Here is an 18,085-nt window from a genome sequence, read left to right as displayed (position 1 = left end):
GGCCCAGCTGCAGGGACAGGGCCCGGGGTGGTGGAGCCAGTCATTTCCCCTAGGGGCGGCCCTGGGAGCAGGGACAGGTCTCGGGGTGGTCTTGGGCTGTGTGACAGCGTGTGTGCAAGGGGCACTGCGGGCCCTGTGTGCACAGGCTGGGCATGGGCAGGGAAACCGGTGGGTGTAGGCGAGCCGGCATCCCACGTGTCGGTGGCCACAAGTGCACACGGGTTGTGTGCCAGAACCGTGTGTGCAGGCAGGAGGGGTGCGTGGCTGCTGTGGTATGTGAGCTTCCATGTGCATGAGGCAAGTTAATCTGCACACACTGAAGGTGGTGCATGGAGCTCATCACACGTGTGTAAGGGCATGTGTGGCACTAGCAGGGGTGTGAATGTGAGTGTGTGACACTGTACCAGGCTGCTGTGATACAGCACATGCATGAGACAAGGTAGCGTGTGCACACCATGTGCACACATCACAGACCATGTGTAGAGTTGTGCATGCAGCTTGCCCCACATGTGCAAGAGGGTGTGTGGGGCGAGTTGGGGGGTGAATGTGTGGGAGAGAAGCATGTGTTTTTGGCAGGTGAGGTAGCATGCGCGTGTGTGCATGTGCAGGGGATCACGTGTGCACATATCACATGCCTTGTATGGGGGTGTGCATGGAGCTTGTCACGCATGTGCACCAGCGGCTGTGTGTGGCGGTGCCAGGAGGGCGTGGGCATAAGCAAACGCAGGCCCGGCGGCTGCAGACACGTCTGCGCCCGACTGGGGCAAGAGGGCCGCACCCTGTGCAGCTGTGGGGTGGGCACCACGTGTGTGGGGGGCGCCGTGCACATGCGCGTGTGTGTGCCGTGGCTGTGCATAGAAGGGGGTCAGGCCCCCCTCTAGCCAAGGCCCTAGCTGGAAGCCTCAGGTGCCTGGCTCGTGCCCCCACTGCAAACCTACCAGGCTGGGCCAGGCTGTGCAGGGGGCAAATCCCTGCCCCCCCAGGCAGCATGAGCAGGGGGCAAAGGCCTCTAGCCAGGACCCCGCAGGGCTGAGCCAACCTGTGATACCAGGACCAGGCACGGCCCCATCTCCCTGGGGCAACGTGCATGCACTGGGCAGTGGTGCGTGCACGGGGGCTCTGCGTGCACGGGGCGGGGGTTGGTGCCCCAGACCCTCTCCGCACACCCGGCGGGGCAGGAGAAAGGCCAGGCCCCCTTGCGGGGACCTGGGGGTTCAAGTACCCCCCTTCCTCACCTCGCTCCATGGAGCCACTGTTGTTTTAATCACATCATCTCGCTCCTGCCGTGAGGTCGCCACCCCGTGCGGATGACATCACAGTGCGCTGCCATGGCGACGGTGGGGATGTCACCAACACCGCGCAATGACCTCACGGCAGGGGGGGCGGCTGGACGGGGACCCCGCCGGGGCTGGACGACGGCTCCACGGCCGGGGGGGGGGGGAAGACTGATGATGGGAAAGTATGCGGCGACCTGGTGGGCAGCTGTTTGCTTTGGAGGTGGCGGCGCGGTCCGCGCAGCAGGGAAGCGCCCGGGCTGCTCCGCCCTGGGCCCTGGGCCCGACGCCAGCCCAGCAAGGCCGGGAGGGCCTGGGGCACGACGGGCAGGTTGTCCACCCCCAGCACCCCCAGGCTCCATGCACCACAGCTCCAGCCCGGCACTGTGCACCCCCCAGCCCTCCCCAAGGCTCCACTTCCTGTCCCAAACCCCCGTGGCCAGCCACCGCGGCCTCCCCGCCCCCCAGCCCCGTGTCCTCCCTCCATAAGCAGGCAGTGAGCCTGATCAGGCCCCTTCGTGGCCCCATGAAAGGCAGCACATCAGGGGTCAATCCCCCCAGCCTTAGGGGCCAAAGTCTTGGCTGTGAAGCAGCAGGGGGTGGGGGTACCCCAATAGCGGGTGACCCCAGCCCAGCCTGGAGTGGCCCGGCCCGGCTGCGGAGGGCAGCCCTGGCCCACGGGCGCTCCCCTGACGGCAAAAGCAAATACATTAAAATTCTTGCCGAAGGCAGAAGAATGTGGGGGAAATAAAGCGCTTTATAATTCGGCTGGAGGGGGGACAGGTCTGGCCCTGCTCCTAGGCCGCGGTGGTGGCAGCGTGGCTCCGGCCGGACCCCTGCCTCCCTGCCAGCGTGGGGAAGGCGCTAGGATGCCTGGGGTCCTTCCACCCTGGCGCACTGGCTTCCCGCTGCGAGCAGGGGACCCAGGAGATGGGGGCTGGCTTCCCAGCTGAGCACCTTCTGGGAGCTCTGTGCCTCAGTTTCCCCTGAGGGATAAGTGCCTGCCCCGCCGGGAGGCAACCAGGAGGGGTGTGGGGTCAGGGAGCTGCCCTGATGCGAGCCAGTCACTCCGTCTCAGGCTGGGGAGAGCATGGGGGGGCACAGGCCCCCCCAGCCCCCTCCCTGCTGCAGCCGGGCCGCAGCCACCCGCACCTGCTGCTCCGGGAACAGGCCTGGCTTCTCTTCCCCCTTTGAACTCTCCCCCGTGGCAGGAATCAAAGGGATTCTTCTGCACCCCGGCCATCAGATAAACGCCTCTCACCTGCCCCGCAGGCCCGCCGGCCGCGGCCCCGATGCCAGCACTGTAGGGGGGTGGAAGGGGGCTTGTCATCACGGGAGATGAGGCTCATCCATCAGCGCCCGGCTGCAAGCCAAGGACCCGTGTGCTGAGCCCTGCCCCCCTGCTCCAACGTGGGGGGACCCGCGGGTCCCTACGAGACCCAGACGCCAGGGCCCAGCAGGTGGGCGAAGCCGAGCCCAGGGGCAGCTTGGAGGGAAGATCCCTGTTACACCCTGAGCCGAGCTTCCCCTGGCGTAGGAGCTCCGTGGGGCATGTGGGGCACTGGGAGCCCAGGGGCCAGCAGGCACCTCGGGGCTGGAAGGCAGAGGAAGAGGGATAGCCCCAAGCCGGGGGAAGGACCCCAGGGGACCCAGGCCCTTGCGTGGGGCCCTTTGCAGCCTCCTGGGGCTGGGAGCATGGAGCTCTGCCCCCCGGGGCCGGCAGGCCCCAAGTCTGCCTGGCCCCACCAGCCAGAGCCGTGCAGAAAAGGGGACGTGGCCTTGATCTTCAAGCACCCCTGGGTGTCACAACCCCCCCCGTTCCCTGGGAATAGGCAGAGAGGAAGCCCCTGCAGCCGTGAGCCCCGCTGGCCCAGGGGCAGATGGTTAGTCAGAGGAAGGCTGTTCACCCCGGCTGCCCTCCCCGGGGTCTCCAGCACAGGCTGGGTGGGCATCAGGGCCCCTCTGCACTGCCCGAGCAGGCGGCCGTGGGGGCGCTGGGCGGGAGGGGCCAGGTGCAGCGATGCCTGTGCTGTGCTGTGCTGTGCTGGGGGGGGGTCCCAGGCTGCGGCTGTGCTGGTGGCCCCCCACCAGGGTCGGGGGATTGAAGCACTGGCCCAGGTTGGGGCTGCGCCAACGCCCCTTTTGGGGCTCAGCCCCACAGGACCCTGGCTACAGGCTCACGCTGCCTCGGGGGGCAGACAGGGATTCGGCCGGGGGGGTTTCCTCTCCCTCTGCAGCGGGGCACGGCCTGGGCTTGGGCTCTCCCCAGAGCGCCCCCCCCGGGCAGCTGCAGGGCCGGGGGCTCTCGGCGTCTCGGGACCCCATCACTGTGCCTGGGCATGAGCTGGGGTGTGAGGCCCGGGGCTGGGGGGGTGGGGGCCGGGGAGGGCGGCCGGCAGTGCTGGGGGTCCGTGCAGGCGCCGGGGCCGGGGGGGCCCTCGCCCCGCTTGGAGGGGACGCGGCTGTTCCCCTCCGTCAGCGTCTCTGCCCAGCCCCGCAGCCCCGCCCGGGGCACAGCAGCCCCGCGAAGCCCTTCCCCGGGGAACATCCCGCTCCCGCAGCCGCCTGGTCTCGGGCCAGCCTGGAAGATAAGGACGGAGGCCTTGAACTTGGCAGCCGCGGGGCTCCGGGCGGGCTGGCACTGCCCCTGGCCCGGCTGTGCCCACGGCAGGGTGGCCCCAGGGGCCGGGGACACGCGGTGCCAGGGCTGGGGGTCCCGGAGGGGCCCCGGGGGCAGTGCCCGGGCGGGCAGGGCAGCCCCGTGCAGGCGGCACCGCGGCTCCCCGCCCCCGGCCCGGCCCGGCCCCCGGGCTCCGCTCTCCCGGCGGAGGCAGATGCGCTCGCAGCCGCCGCCTCCTCCTCCTCCTCCTCCGCCGCCGCCGCGACCCGCCCAGCCCGGCCCGGCCCGGCCCGGCCCCGGCCCCGGCCCCGGCCCGGCCCGGCCCCGGCCCCGGCCCCCGGCTCCTCCAGCTCCCCTGCCGCCGGGGCCGGGCTGCGCTCCGCGGGGCGGCAGGATGCTGCCCCCGTCCCGCACGCAGCTCGGGCTCTTCTTCATCCTGCTCTGCCCGGCCAACATCATCGGGCTCTGGTGGTGAGTGCGAGCGGCAGGTGCCCGCGGGCACGGCGGGCACGGCGGCCGCGGCTCCTGGCACCCGGGGGGGTGGGGGGGCCGTGCCCCGCGCGGGGCCCCGTTGGCACACGCGGGGAAGTCGTTCCGGATTGGGGAGGGTGGAGGTGTCGCTCCAGCTCGCGCTGCCCGGGGGCTTTGCACACTGTTACTGTCACTGCGGTTTGCACTGCCCACGGGGTGTGCACAGTGTTGGTGTCACCCCAGTCTGCCCTGCCTTGGGGGGCTGCACAGCGTTGGTGTCACTTGGGTTTACCCTGCACCGGGGGGGGGGGTGTCCAGCGCTGGCGGTGTCACTCCGGTTGACCCTGCACTGGGAGTGACTTGGGTTTAAAACCCTGCACTGGGCGTTGTACGGCACTAGCAGTGTCACACCAGTTTACACTGCCCGGGGTGAAGGGGGGGTGGGGGTTGTATAGTGCTGGCAGTGTGACTCCGGTTTACCCTGCCCTGCGGGCTTTGTCCAACGCTGGTGGTTTCACTCCACTTTATGCAGCACTAATGGTATCACTCCGGTTTACCCCGCGGTGTCACTCCGGTTTGTCCAGCGCTGACGGGGCCCCCCCGGGAGAATCGCCCCGGCCCGGCCCGTCCAGCCCCTCGTGTCGGGCCCGGGGACCCCAGCTCAGCTTAAGCAAAGCCCCCGGGATCCGGCCTCTCGTGCCACCTCTCCGCGGCCCCGCAGCTGGGCTGGGGGGCAGGGGCTTCCTCTCCCATCCCCCTCCAATAAGTCAACTTTAATTAAAAGCCGGCGGTTCAGCGCGGGCGCTTCCGAAGCGCCCTCTCCCCCCGGCGCGCGCGACAAGCCCCCGTCTGTGCTGGAGCCTCCCGCGGGGGGGTCGGCTGGGGGAGGCATCACCCGCGCCCGCGCCGGGCCCGGCCTGTGCGAGCCCAGGTATCTGTCGAAACATGAACTATTTAAATCTATGAAGAATTCCGCCCAGCCCATCTTGATCCGCTTTCAAGTGCCTGGATTCCAGCTCCCGGCGCGGGTCTGGGGATCTGCGGCCCCGCGTCTCCGCCCTGCCCCGCGTCCACCCCCGGGCCCGCGCGGCTCCGGAGGGGCGGGGGCAGGTGGCGGGGCCCGCGATCCCCGGGGACAGGTGCCTCCATCTCCTGGGGCCGCTGCGGCCTCCTGCGGGGGGTGCCCTAGCTTCCCCCCGCGCTCCGCCGGGGGCGTGTCAGCTTGTGGCTTCGCATGCGGGGGGGTCTTGACTTGCTCCCTGCCTTCACGCCACCCTCAGGCTGCCGGGCCCGGGGGCGCTGGTCATGCCCTGCACCCCAAAGCGAGGGTGCAGCCAGCTCTGGGGAGGAACTGGGGTGCCGGCTCAGTCCAGGCCTGGGCACCTCCTGCAGCTCTGCCTCTTGCCCCGCGAGGGACTGTGCTCATCCGAGGAAGTCGCCCCTCCGAGCAGCGGGGCCAAACCCCACGGCCCAGCGCCTCTGTGGGTACAAAGGGCCCTTTGCACCCGCTAAGGATCAGGCCTGGCCCAGAGAAACCCGCCCGCCCTTCGCCCGCGGAGGAGTCGCTCTGCTCCCCGCGCCCGGGGCTCTCGCGGGGCCACGCGGGGCCGTGGCGCGACGGACGCTGGGGCCGGCGGCTCCACTGCCTGGCTGGCTGCACAGGTGCCTGCTGGGGGGGGATCCCCCCGGGGGGAAGGCGAAGCCCCAGTACCGCATCCAGCTCCTGGCTCCGCCACTGCTCAGGCCAGTGCCCCTAGGCACCGGTCCCAGCATGTTTCTCCTTCGACCCTCATCTCCACCCAGAGCCGCGGGGGCAGCGGCTTTCAGGGTGCCGGTGCTGAGCTCTGCGGTGGGGCCGGGAGACCCCCCGTCGTCACAGCCTGCAGCGCCCACGGACCGCGCAGCACCCCCGGTTGAGAAGCCCTGGCCTACGGCGCGGGGGTGCATCCCAGCCAGGTCACACGCGAGAGCCAGAAGGGGTGACATCCCCCCGCCCCCCGTCTCCCATCCCCACCTCGTGCCTGACCCGGGCCGGTGGCCTCGTGGTTGAGGCCGGGCTACTCTCGCTGATGTCATCAGGGCGTTGGGTGACATCACAGCTCCAGGCGCAGCCGGGGAGGGTCCCCGGGCACGCTTGGGGGGCTTCGCCCTCGGCTTCGACGCGGATCCCAGGCCAGTTGCCTCTTCCCCGGGCACGGAGCAATGCAACAGGGGCTGGGGGCGAGCCGGGGCACCAGCACCGTCACCCCGGAGCCAGGGCGAGGGGCATCCCCGGGGGCAGGCGCGGCACTGGAGGGTCGCCGGGCCTCCAGGGCCCGGGCCGGCCCGCCTGAGTCAGCTCGGCCCAGGCGGCTCCTGCTCCCCGCCGCTTCCCAGCGTGGTGGATGCAGCTGCGGCCCGGCCCGGCCCGGGCATGGGGGTCCCAGGGCCACGCTGCAGCCAGCGCCCCTGGGGGCTTCAACCGCCTGACCCCGGGGAAGGACACCGCAGCAGAGCACCGGCACCGCTGCGCCTCGGCCTCCCGCCGGGCGCCCGCCCAGCCTCGCCGGGGACCCCCCACTGTCAGCCCAGCGCTCGCTGTTGCCCCGCGACGCCCCGTCCCAGGCAGGGGCAGCTCGTGGGCCCGCTCACCCCGGCCACGGACACAGCGCGGGCGGGGCCCCAGCGGGCTCCACGGCTTGCCTGTCGCCTGCGGCTCAGCAACGACCGCGCCGGGAGCTGGGAGGGGGCAGGCAGCCCTGGCTGGCCCCCAGCCCTGGGCAGATTTTCCTCCCAACGTCCATTGCAATGGGGAGCTTGGGGGGCGGGGGTAGGCTGGGGACCGGGACACCTGGGGTCTGTCCCTTGATGGAGCCGGAGATGGGGTCCCTGGGCGGGTCAAGTGGGGGCGGGGGGGGGTCCTGCTGCGTTTAGGTGACATCTGGCGCTTCCTGGTCCTCTCTTTCCCTTTCTGTGAAATGGGGCCAGCAGGGCTCCTCAGCCAACGCCGCGGCCGTGGGCAAACAACCCACCCGCCAATTAACAGCTTCCCTGGTCAGCACCGCTAAGGAGACGTGGTGCAGGGGCTGCGCCCACATGGGCCTGCTCAGAGCAGCGCCGCCCCGGGCCATGGGGCCGAGCTGTGCCGGGAGAGGGGCCAAGACCGCGGCGTGGGGGGGAGAGCTGCCCCCTGCCCCCGCGGTGCCCCAGCCCCAGGGGCCACGGCGCATCCAGAACGAGGCTGGCTGGGAGGTTGGGGACAGGGCGCCCGGGGGGGCACGCATGGCTCCGTGCACCGTAGCGCCCCCCGCCCCCGCGTGCTCCCGGGTCCGCGTCCCCACGCACGTGCGGGACTCGACCTTGGGAGCCGGCTCTGGCGTGGGCTCGCAGGGGCTTTAGGGCTCAGGAAGGGCCCCCCGGCCCCTCCATCCTGCAGCTGCTGCTCTGTTGTTCCGGCCTCGCGCCCCCCACGCGGCCGGGCCGGGCCTGGGCGCTCGGAGCTGCGGGACCCGTGCCAAGCGCGGGGGGCAGCTGCGGTCGCTGCGGGCCGCGGGATTAGGAGCAGGAAGGATGCTTCCTGCGCCCCGCGGCCCAGCTGGCACTCGCGGCGCCTCCGAGCCAGGTCAAGGGCAGGATGGCGGGGGGGGGGGGCACAGGGGCTGCTGGGAGACGCAGCGCTTCTGTGCCTCAGTTTCCCCCAGGGCAAAGCCCCCCACGGGGCATCGCTCCACCGCGGAGCCGGCCGCATTTCGGCCCCCGCCCAGAGACCTCAGGTGGGGGCGGCTGCCCACGGGGACCCGGAGACCCGCAGCCCGGGGGGGTCTCGGGCACGGAGCGGGGGAGGGGCGCAGTAATTGCAGCCTGCGCAGGGCCGGGAGGGGGACAAGCCGGGGCACATCTCACGGCGCAGCCGCGGCGCAGCCCGGGCCGCTCGGCTGCATTTTTCTCGCCCTCCGAGGGAAGCGGCTCCGGGCCCGCCCTGCCCCACCCCACCCGGGCCCGTGGGGCCGGCGGGGCCGTGCGGCGGGGGCGGGGGCAGGCCCGGAGCTGCGGCTCTCCCTCCCCCGGCAAAATGCAGCCCCTCCACGCAGAGCAGGGGTGGAGGGCCAGGCACAGAGGGCCGTGGGATGCCCCCGCCTCAGTTTCCCCATACGGCAGGCCCGTGCCCTCCGTGCCTCAGTTTCCCCCAGACACCGTGGGCAGCGCTACCCTCGTTGCAGGCCCGCACTCCCCTCCTGTGCTGCGGACAGCAATACTCTCACGGCAGGCTCGTGCCCCAGAGCCTCAGTTTCCCCATATGTACCTTCATGCAAAGCCCATACCCCTCTCGTGCCCAGCAAGGGCAGCACTACCCTCCTGGCAGGCCCATACCCCGTGCCTCAGTTTCCCCCCATACACCGCAATCACCAAGCACCCCCCGGGAGCGGCGGGGATACCATCACAGCGCTGCAGCCCCAGGACCCCCGGAACGACGAGAGGGGTCCTAGGCACTGGATTAGCTGAGCTAACCCCCCCGTGCTCAGCCTCGACCCAAGACCCCCTGCCCAGATCCTGCCCCCTCCTACACCCCCCCCCCGCCACCCTGCACGTACCCCTGTGCTCTGCCATCTCATGGGGGCGGGGGGGGTATTTCAGACCCCCCCGGACCCCGCTGCCCCTTCCAGGCCCCCACCCAGCGCAGCAGGCCCGGTGCTTGCAACCCCCACTCTGACCGCCGCTGACGCCATGGCCTGGCTTATATAGGTGTGCGGTCATGTGACTCTCCAGCCACGCCTCCGCACTACATCCCCCAGAATGCCCCGGGCTGGAGCCGGCAGCGCTCTTAAAGGAGCCCTGCCTGTGTGTGCGTCTGTGCTTAGAGAGGAGGGGGCAGGGGGGTCTGTGCTGGGGAAGGGGGGGCAGGGGTCTGTCCTCTCCGACTCCCAAAGGCTTCTGCTGTCCCAACCCTAGCCGGGCTCTCCGGGGAGCCCAGCGTGGCCCTGCCCCGTGGCACCGGGGTGGCAGGGAAGCCCCAGGTCCTGGAGTCTCCTAAGCGCATGGGAGCACCGCGAGGACTGGCTGAGAGCGGGGTGGTCTATGGCTCCGGGTCCGGGTGGCAGGGGGCATCGCCGTGATACCCACTGGCCTGGCGCAATGCCCCCAGCTCGGCCAGCCCCCTGCTGCAGCCTTCGCATACCCATGACCCCAGTATCAGGCCAGCTCTGGGAGGGGATTGCAGGGCCCCGACTGGCAAAGAAGCTGCAGAATCCAGGTCTCCCACACATATGTACGCACCCATGCACATACGCGAGTGGGCACACAAACGCATACATATGCACGTGCCCACATGGACATTTGCACATGCACGCACTCATTTACATGCATGCCCACACACAGATATTCATGCACACACATCATGCCCACATAGACACGTGTACATGTACACAAGTACATCCCCATGTGGACACATGCACAGGCATGAGCACACATGTACACGCATGTACACACATGCATGTCGACAGATGCACATGCATGGACCCATCCACATTGATGCACACACAGGCGTGCACACATCCATGCATGCACATGCAGGTACCTGCACACAGATGCCCACACATGGACATACCCACATGAACAAACACATACACATGCACACAAAGACAGATGCATGCAGTATGCATAACCGCATGGACAAATGCCTGCATACCCACACAGACACACGCACCCATGCACACCTATGCATGTGCACCCACATGACACATGCACACACCCATACACATACATTCATGCACAAACATGCATATCCACAGGCTCATGCACATCCATCCCACATGGACACATGCACACATCTGCACACAACACCCCACTCACACACATGGAGTCTGGCTGTTCCTGCGCCCTACTCGCAGCCCAGGCAGGCTCTGGCGCGTGGCCAGGGGGCTCCTGGGCCTGTAGCTGCAGCCAGGTCACCCAGCACGTCTCCCCCACGTGAAGGAGACATCCCAGGAATGCCCTGGGCACTGCCTGCCCTGACTGCTCCCCAGACAGACTGGGCACCCGTGGGCAGGACGCGCCAGTGCCCCTGGGCCAGGCCGATGCATTGGTGCCCAGGCAGGGAGCAGCCAGCATTGCCCTACGGCAGCATCAGTCGTCACGTGTACAAGTGCCCGATGGTGCTGCTCAAGGTCTTGCAGGGCAGAGACCTCAGGTATCTCGAGGGCCAGCGCTGAGCTGCTGCACCCACCTCCTTCATGGGGCCCAGTCCCTGCCTGGCTCCGCACTGGGGCCCAATTCTGACCCCCGGCGCAGCCCTTGCACCCACTATTCACGTCCCTCAGAGACGCGGGGACAACCCCACCCCATGCCTCGGTCATCTGGCACCCCCCAGAGTAAAGCAGGCCATGTCCCACACACCTCCAGCCTGGGCCATTACTCTGGATTTGCACCACAGCTCCTTGGGCTTGGCCCCCACCCCCAGCGGGGCAGAGGAAGCTGCCACAGGGTGAAACAGGGCTGTTCCTGGGTGCTGCTGCACCAGGCCAGCATCCGGCCTGGGGTCCAGAAAGGCTGGAGCCTTTGGCTGAAGCTGAGCTCCTGGTCCCCCCTGCCCTCCACTCTCACTGCCCCTGTCTTTAGCTGCCTGGAGGAGGCAGAGCAGCTCGTGCTCATGGGGGCTGGGGGGGGCCGGCAGCCTCCCCAGCCACGGCTGCCCCCGGAGGCCTGCATCAGGTATCTTCAGTGGCATCAAGGCAGAACCAGGATGGCCATGTGCCCAGGAAAGGGCATGACCTGGGGGGTGGGGGCACGGGGGGTGCTCCCGCGCTGCCCGGCCGTGCTGCTGTCTCCCTGCAGGGCGGTGGGCAGCCCGCTGGTCATGGACCCCAACAGCATCTGCCGCAAGGCGCGCCGGCTGGCGGGGAAGCAGGCCGAGCTGTGCCAGACGGAGCCTGAGATCGTGCAGGAGGCGGCGCGCGGCGCCCGGCTGGGCGTGCGAGAGTGCCAGCACCAGTTTCGTTTCCGGCGCTGGAACTGCACCAGCCACAGCAAGTACTTCGGCCGCATCCTGCAGCAGGGTAAGCCCCGGGGCTGGGGGTAGCTGGGCCTGGGCCTGGTGGGGTAGGGGGCCCCCAGGGAGGGAACAGGGAGCTGAGGGTCTGCTTGGGAGCAAGGGAAAGGAGTGGGGTCCTGGAGGCAGGGGTGAAGGAGGGGGTGGCTGGGGGCACCATGTTCCTGACAGCCATCAGTGCACGCCAGCATGTGCGTGTGCTCGTGCAGGCATGTGCATGCCTGGCTGTGTGTGTGCTCGTGTGTGTTGGGGGTGTTCATGTCTAGGCGCGTGTGTGTGTGTTGCTGTGAACATGCATGTGTGTGGACCTGCAGGTGTGTGCTTGGGCAGGCATGTGCCTGCTTGGATGTGTCCGTGCATGGGTATTTGGGGGTGCTGACCTACAGGCATGTGTGTTGTCGTGTACTTGCATGTGTGTGCACCCACAGATGTGCGTTTGGGCAGGCATGTGCGCATCCCTGTATGTGTGTGTGACCGTTTGGAAGTGCTCATAAGCCAGCATGTGCATGTGTTGCTGTGTGCATACATACACATGCACCCAAAGATGTGCATTTGGACAGGCATGTGCACATCCATGTCTGTGTGTGCATGTTTGCAGGTGCTCATCTACAGGCATGTGTGTGTTGCCATGCGCATGCACATGCATGCACCCACAGGTGTGTGCTCCCCTCTGGGTGTGTGCATGTGAAAGCACAGGCGGCCATACAGTTAGGCATGTGCCTGTCTGTGTTCACATGTGTAGGGGGCAAGTGTGCCCACACAGACCTGCACTCAGGTGTGCGTGCGAGCATGGGGGAAGCCGGTGTGATCCCCCAGGCCTGCTGCACGGGTGTGGGGGGGTCACTGCTGGGACATGCCTCCCGCGCGGGAATGGAGCAATTACCGATGCTCCCAGACGACGCAGGACTTAATGACGCCCAAGAATGCGCCCGCGTCTCGCCGCGATTGATGGCGCCCCAGGGGCTGGGGGGCTGCGAGGGGGGTCCCCTGGTTGCCTGGCCAGCCCGGCTCTGGAGGCCTGGACACTGGGGGGGGTCCCTGCCATGGGGGCCAGAGCAGGGCACCAAAAGGGGGCTGGCATCTCTGGGCCTCATACGTGGCATCCCCCCAGGGCTCCCGCTCCAGCCCCAATACCACCGGCTCCCCAGCCTGGAGGGCGTGGGGCTGGCAGGACAGGGCTGGGAGTTATCCCAGCGCGGGCAGGCCTGTCCATCTGGAGACCTGGGCTAACGGCAGGTCCTGAGACCCTCAGCTGTATCCATCCCCTGCGCCGGGGGCACTGTCCCCGGAGAGGTGGGCGCGGCTGGCACCAGGCGAGGGGGCTTGTGTGGGAGCTGGTCTCTGCCGCGGCCGGCTGCCGCTGGGAGCCTTTTTTTTTTTTTTTTTTTCACATACCTGGGTTTGCCTTGGTGCCTGCTAGGCCCCATTCGCTTGCCTTGGGTTGACCTGGTGGCTGCAAGGCCCCATTTGCTTGCCTGGGGTTGACCTGGGCTCCAAAAGTCCCCCTAGGCATGCCTGGGGTTGTCCTGGAGCCCGGACTTGCTGCCGCCCTTGGGCTTCACTCCCAAAAAACCACCGGGCGTGCGGACGCAGGACCCCCACAACCACCAGGGCCTTAAGCTTCCATCAAGTGCCCCCCGCACCTGGGCCAGGCCCCATTCAGTTGCCTCGGCTTGACCTGGTGGCTGCAGGGCCCCATAGGCTTGCAGGGGGTCGACCTGGTGGCTGCAGGGCCCCACTCGCTTGCCCGGGGTTGACCTGGTGGCTGCTGGGAGCCGGGCCTTTGTCCAGGGTCACGGGGGCACTGCCCAGAGCTCCAGCTCTGCGTGGGAACAGGCCGGTGGGGAAGCTGGAGGGGGCAGACGGGCAGGGGCAAGTCCTGCAGGGGGAAAGGGGCTGCAGGGGGGCGTGGGGCAGCCGGCAGGGGCCGGGGGCTGCGGGGAGAGGAGCGAGAGCAGCTTCTCTCCTGCTGCCAGAGCAGGTGCCCAGAGGCAGGCCGGGGGTGCCCGGAGCGGGCCGGGCTCGAGGCCAGCCAGGTTGAGGTTGGATCTGGGGTCATCTCTGCGCGGCCCGAGCAGGGAGACGCCAGGGCCAGGGGACGCTGCAGCACGGGGGGGTCCAAGGCGAGGCGGGGCGGGAGGGTCGAGGCGCAGCGATGCCCGTGCTCTGCTGGGGGGTGTCCCAGGCTGCCACCCCCACCCCCACGATCAGAGTGTACCCGGCTGTGCCAGTGCTTGTGCTGGGACTCAGCCCCGCAGGGTCCTGGCTGGAGGCTCTTGCCCCCCCACTCACACTGCCTTGGGGAGGGGCAGGCAGGGATTTGCCCCCTGCTCGGCCTGGCCCAGCCTGGGGGGGGATTTCCCCTCCCTCTGCAGTGGGGCACGGCCTGGGCCTGGGCTCTCCCCAGCGCCCCCCGGCAGCAGCAGGACTTGGTGTCTGCAGCCCCGTTCCCCAGGGGCGGGGGCGATGCCCCGGGCTGTCAGAGACAGCTGTGTCCTGCGGCTTCGAGGTCGCACACGGGGTCCATTTGGGGTTGTGCATGGGGCTGATCCTGCCTCAGGCTGGACGTGACCCCCCAGCTCCCTGCCAGCCCCACTGCGCTGGGGTTTATCATTCTCCATGACTCCCTGCCCATGAGACCGGGCCAGGGTGAGCTCCTGCCGGGCACCGGGTCTTGGGGAGGGAGCAGCGCCCCCGGAGCACTGTGACACTCTTCTCCCCCGGCTCGCTGCAGTGCTGGACCAGGCCGCGGGAGCCTGCCAGAGCCCGTCAGGCCTGGCGCTGAGCCCTGGGCAGGACGGCACCAGAGCCCCTGGTGCGGGGCAGGCAGGGGCTCTGCTGTCCGGGCAGGGGGGGCCCCGGAGCTGCCTGCGGTATGCCAGCGCTTGGACAGCCCTGCCAGGCAGCCGGGGTGGAGGGGTCAGACTGGGGGTCCCAGTCCCCAGAGGCATCAGTAAGATCTGGGGGCATCCAGCATCAGGAGGCCTCTGGGGATCGGGGTCCTGGCACTCAGAGGCCAGGGTGCTGGGCAAACAGCGAGGCTGCGGGACTGCCCAGCCGCCTTCCCAGAGCAGCGCCCCCCCCCCGACCCCGCAGTAGCAGAGATGGAGGGTGCTGGGGAGGACCCTGCACCGCCCTGGTACCCGCTCACAGCATCAGAGCCACATGCGGGGAGCTCCTGGCATAGAGAGCACGACTCTGTGTGTGTACATATGCACATGTGTGCATGACTATGTGTGTGCATGAGGGTGTGTGTATAACCATGTGTGTGAGTGTGCATGCCCATGGGTGGGCATTCACATGCGAGTGCTTGTGTGCAAGCATATGTGCACATGCACCCGTGTGTGTGAGTGCACAGGTGTCTGCAAGTGGGTACCTGAGTACGTGCGTGCAGGAGGGCATGTGCACAAGTCTGGGCATGTGCATGCGTGTGTGCCCAACCATGTGTGTGCATGAGTGTGTATGAATATATGGGTGTGCATGAATGCATATGTTTGCACAGGTGTGCTCATGTACGTGTGTGTATGTGTGAGGGAGTTTGTTCCCAGTCCGGGTCGGTGCGGTGCCTGGCCTCACCCAGACCTGCCCAAGCGGCCTGTCCAGCTCCCTGCACCATGAGGCCCCGATCCTGCTGGTGATCCAGCCTGGGGGGCTTGGGGCCGGGGGGGGTGGTGTGCAGCCCCGGGTGCCAACTGGGTGCAAGAGGCGAACGGGGCATGGGTCCCAGGAGGTGGGGGCAGCATCCAGGCCCCCCAGCCCCCATGGCAGCAGAGCTCCCCCAGCCCCCTCCAAGGGCCTGGGGGGGCCAGAGCCGGCAGGGCCCGGCGGGCGACGCTCCCGTGTGGCTGCCATGCCCGGCGGCTGGGGTGCCGCGGCAGGCCCGGGCAGGGGAAGGATGCCTGGAATTTGTGTCCCCGAGCGGCAAACGCGTGCTCCAGCGGGGCGGGGGAGGGGCTGGGCCAGGCTTGGGGCAGGGCATCACCCTGTGATGCAGGGGGGAGGGGGGAGCGCCTGGTTGCCCCCCACCAGGTGCCCGCAAAACAGGGGGGTCCGCTGGGGTCGTCCCCTGCATGGCGCTCCCCTGCAGGCTCTGGGGTAGGATGAGGGGGGGCAGTTCCTGCTGCCCCCTGCTGGCTACATGTGAGGGGTCCAAGCCCCTGTAGTGCAGGGCACTGATGGGGAGTCTCCTCCCCTCCAGGAGTTTGCGGGGGGGGGGGGCCCTCAAGCAAGCGGCTGCGCCAGTCTTATGGGGGCACTGCTGACACCCCCGTTTTCTCCCCACTTTGCCCCCGCAGATATCCGGGAGACGGCCTTTGTGCACGCCATTACGGCGGCGGGCGTGAGCCACGCCATCACGCAGGCCTGCAGCATGGGCGAGCTGCTGCAGTGCGGCTGCGAGGCCACGCGAAGCCGAGTGCTGGCCGTGCCCCGGCCCCCGCCCCCGCCCCCGCCCCAGCCCACGGCCGGCCCCGCGCCGGACAGCACCGCCTGGGAGTGGGGTGGCTGCGGCGACAACGTACGCTTCGGCTACGAGAAGTCACAGCTCTTCATGGACGCGCGGCGCAAGCGGGGCAAGGCCGACATCCGTGCCCTCGTGGACCTGCACAACAACGAGGCCGGGCGCCTGGTGAGCCCCCCCCCAGCCCCTACCCCGGCAGTGTTGTGCATGGCCAGCGTCCCACCCCAGAACCAGCTCCATGTCAGGGCCTCCACGGTCCCTATGCAAGGAGTGGGCACCCTTCAGGTGCCACCTCTGATGGGGCCACGCTGCAGAGGGAGGGGAAACCCCCAAGCCAGGCCGGGCCAGGCTGAGCAGGGGGCAAATCCCTGCTTGCCGCCCCAAGGCAGCGTGAGCTGGGGGGCAAGAGCCTCCAGCCAGGACCCTGCAGCAGTGAGTCAGCAGGAGCATTGGCATAGCCTGAGCACAGCGCCTCTGGGGCTTCAAAACCCACTGATACGTACAGCTGAACTAAAGCTGAAACCCTAGCTGCTGCTGCTGCTGCTGCTGCTGCTGCTGCTGCTGGAGACAGGCGAAGCTGAGCAGGGGGCAGATCCCTGCCTGCCCCCAAGGTAGTGTAGAGCTGAGCCTGTGTGGGCGGGAGGGTGTGGCATGGAGCTGTGGGGCCACATCCAGCCCCGGATAGAAATGCACTGCCTCTGCTAGCAGCTGGGGGTCCCCGGGGGGTGGGCCCACACATGGCAGGGAGCTGGGGGCACGGCACCCTGCACCCCAGCTCCCCAGGTCAGAGCTGCCCCCCCATCTCGCAGGCGGTGCTGAAGTACACGCGCCTGGAGTGCAAGTGCCACGGGCTGTCGGGTTCGTGCGCCCTCCGCACCTGCTGGAAGAAGATGCCGCCCTTCCGGGAGGTGGGCGACCGCCTGCTCGAGCGCTTCAACGGTGCTGTGCGCGTGATGGGCGCCAACGATGGGCGCACGCTGCTGCCCCTGGGCGCCAGCATCAAGCCTCCTGACGGGCAGGACCTGGTGTACTCGGCTGACTCGCCTGACTTCTGCCTGGCCAACCGCAAGACGGGCTCGCCAGGCACCCGTGGGCGCCTCTGCAACAGCACGGGGCTGGGCACGGGTGGCTGCGACCTACTGTGCTGCGGCCGGGGGCACCGCGACGAGGCCGTGGTGCTGGAGGAGAACTGCTTGTGCCGCTTCCATTGGTGCTGTGTGGTGCAGTGCCGCAAATGCGCCGTGCGCAAGGAGCTCAGCCTCTGCGCCTGACACCCCAGGGACGCCACGACCCACGGGGGATGCCGCAACCCACCAGGGATGCCAAGACCCACCCAGGGACGCCAAGACCCATTTGGGGATGCCCAAACCCACCTGGGGACGCCTGCCCAGGGACGTCGCAGCCTACCCAGGGATGCCACAACCCACCTGGGGATGCTGAGTCCCACCCGGGGATGCCCAAGACTAGACGCTGGGAACCAGGCTCTGTGCCCTGTGCCCAGGCTGGCACGGGGATGGGGGTGCACAGACTCAGAGGGGTGCCAGGTTCCCCCCCTCCAAGGGCTCTGATGGCAAGGGGGGGACCTGATCATTAGGCTAATAAAGCTATTTAAACACCAGTGGGGGATAGGCACTGCTGAGCCCTGGGGGTCGCTGGGGTCTGGCAGGAGATGGGCTGGGGTCTGCACTGGGCTGGACCTATCCCCCCTCCCCACCCAGGCAGCTCCCAGGAGTGGGGAGGGGTGGATGTGGGGACAGGCGGGGGGGGTGCAGGGGCATGTGTGCCCATATTTGTGTGTGCCTATACGTGTACATAGTTGTGTCAAAGGGTTGGGTTGTCACATACACCTGTGTTTGTGCACATGTACACAGTCGTGTCTAAGGGTGCAGTTGCACATTCTATGTGCTAGTGTGTGTGTGTGTGTGTGTGTGTGCGCATACATGTGCACCCAAATGTGTGTGCAAATGTGTGTGGGAACCCTGCTGTGTGGGTTTGTGTGCAGGCATGTGTGAGTATGTTCACATGTGCGTGGGCCCTGGCCTTGCCCTCCCACATGTTTGTGTACATAAATGTGGGCTGGTGTGTTTGTGAGTGTGTGCACATATGTGGGGTCCCTCCCCTCACCCTCCTTTGTGTGTTTGTGTGCATGTGTGTGTGTGTTCACATGTGTATGATCCTTTGCCTTCTGTGTGTGTGTGCATGTGTGTGTCCCTGCCCTTGCCTTCCTGTATGTGTTC

The 18,085-nt window shown here is 68.2% G+C and overlaps 1 protein-coding gene across 1 annotated transcript; it reads left to right on the top strand.

The window, feature by feature from the left end:
* The first annotated feature begins 3,789 nt into the window (after nucleotides 1-3,789).
* Nucleotides 3,790-17,466, top strand: WNT6 (Wnt family member 6). Its single transcript, XM_090046175.1, has 4 exons — nucleotides 3,790-4,365; nucleotides 11,176-11,396; nucleotides 15,685-16,016; nucleotides 16,658-17,466. Exons 1-4 carry the CDS (start codon nucleotides 4,109-4,111, stop codon nucleotides 17,117-17,119), a joined length of 1,272 nt encoding a protein of 423 aa, XP_089902301.1. The 5' UTR covers nucleotides 3,790-4,108; the 3' UTR covers nucleotides 17,120-17,466.
* Nucleotides 17,467-18,085: the final 619 nt, after the last annotated feature.

Source organism: Crocodylus siamensis, chromosome 4, assembly GCF_052110815.1.
Source record: "Crocodylus siamensis isolate JL-2025a chromosome 4, ASM5211081v1, whole genome shotgun sequence".
NCBI lineage: Eukaryota > Metazoa > Chordata > Crocodylia > Crocodylidae > Crocodylus > Crocodylus siamensis.
The sequence above is the reverse complement of the archived record's forward strand: the minus strand, read 5'-3'. Positions and strand labels throughout refer to the sequence as shown.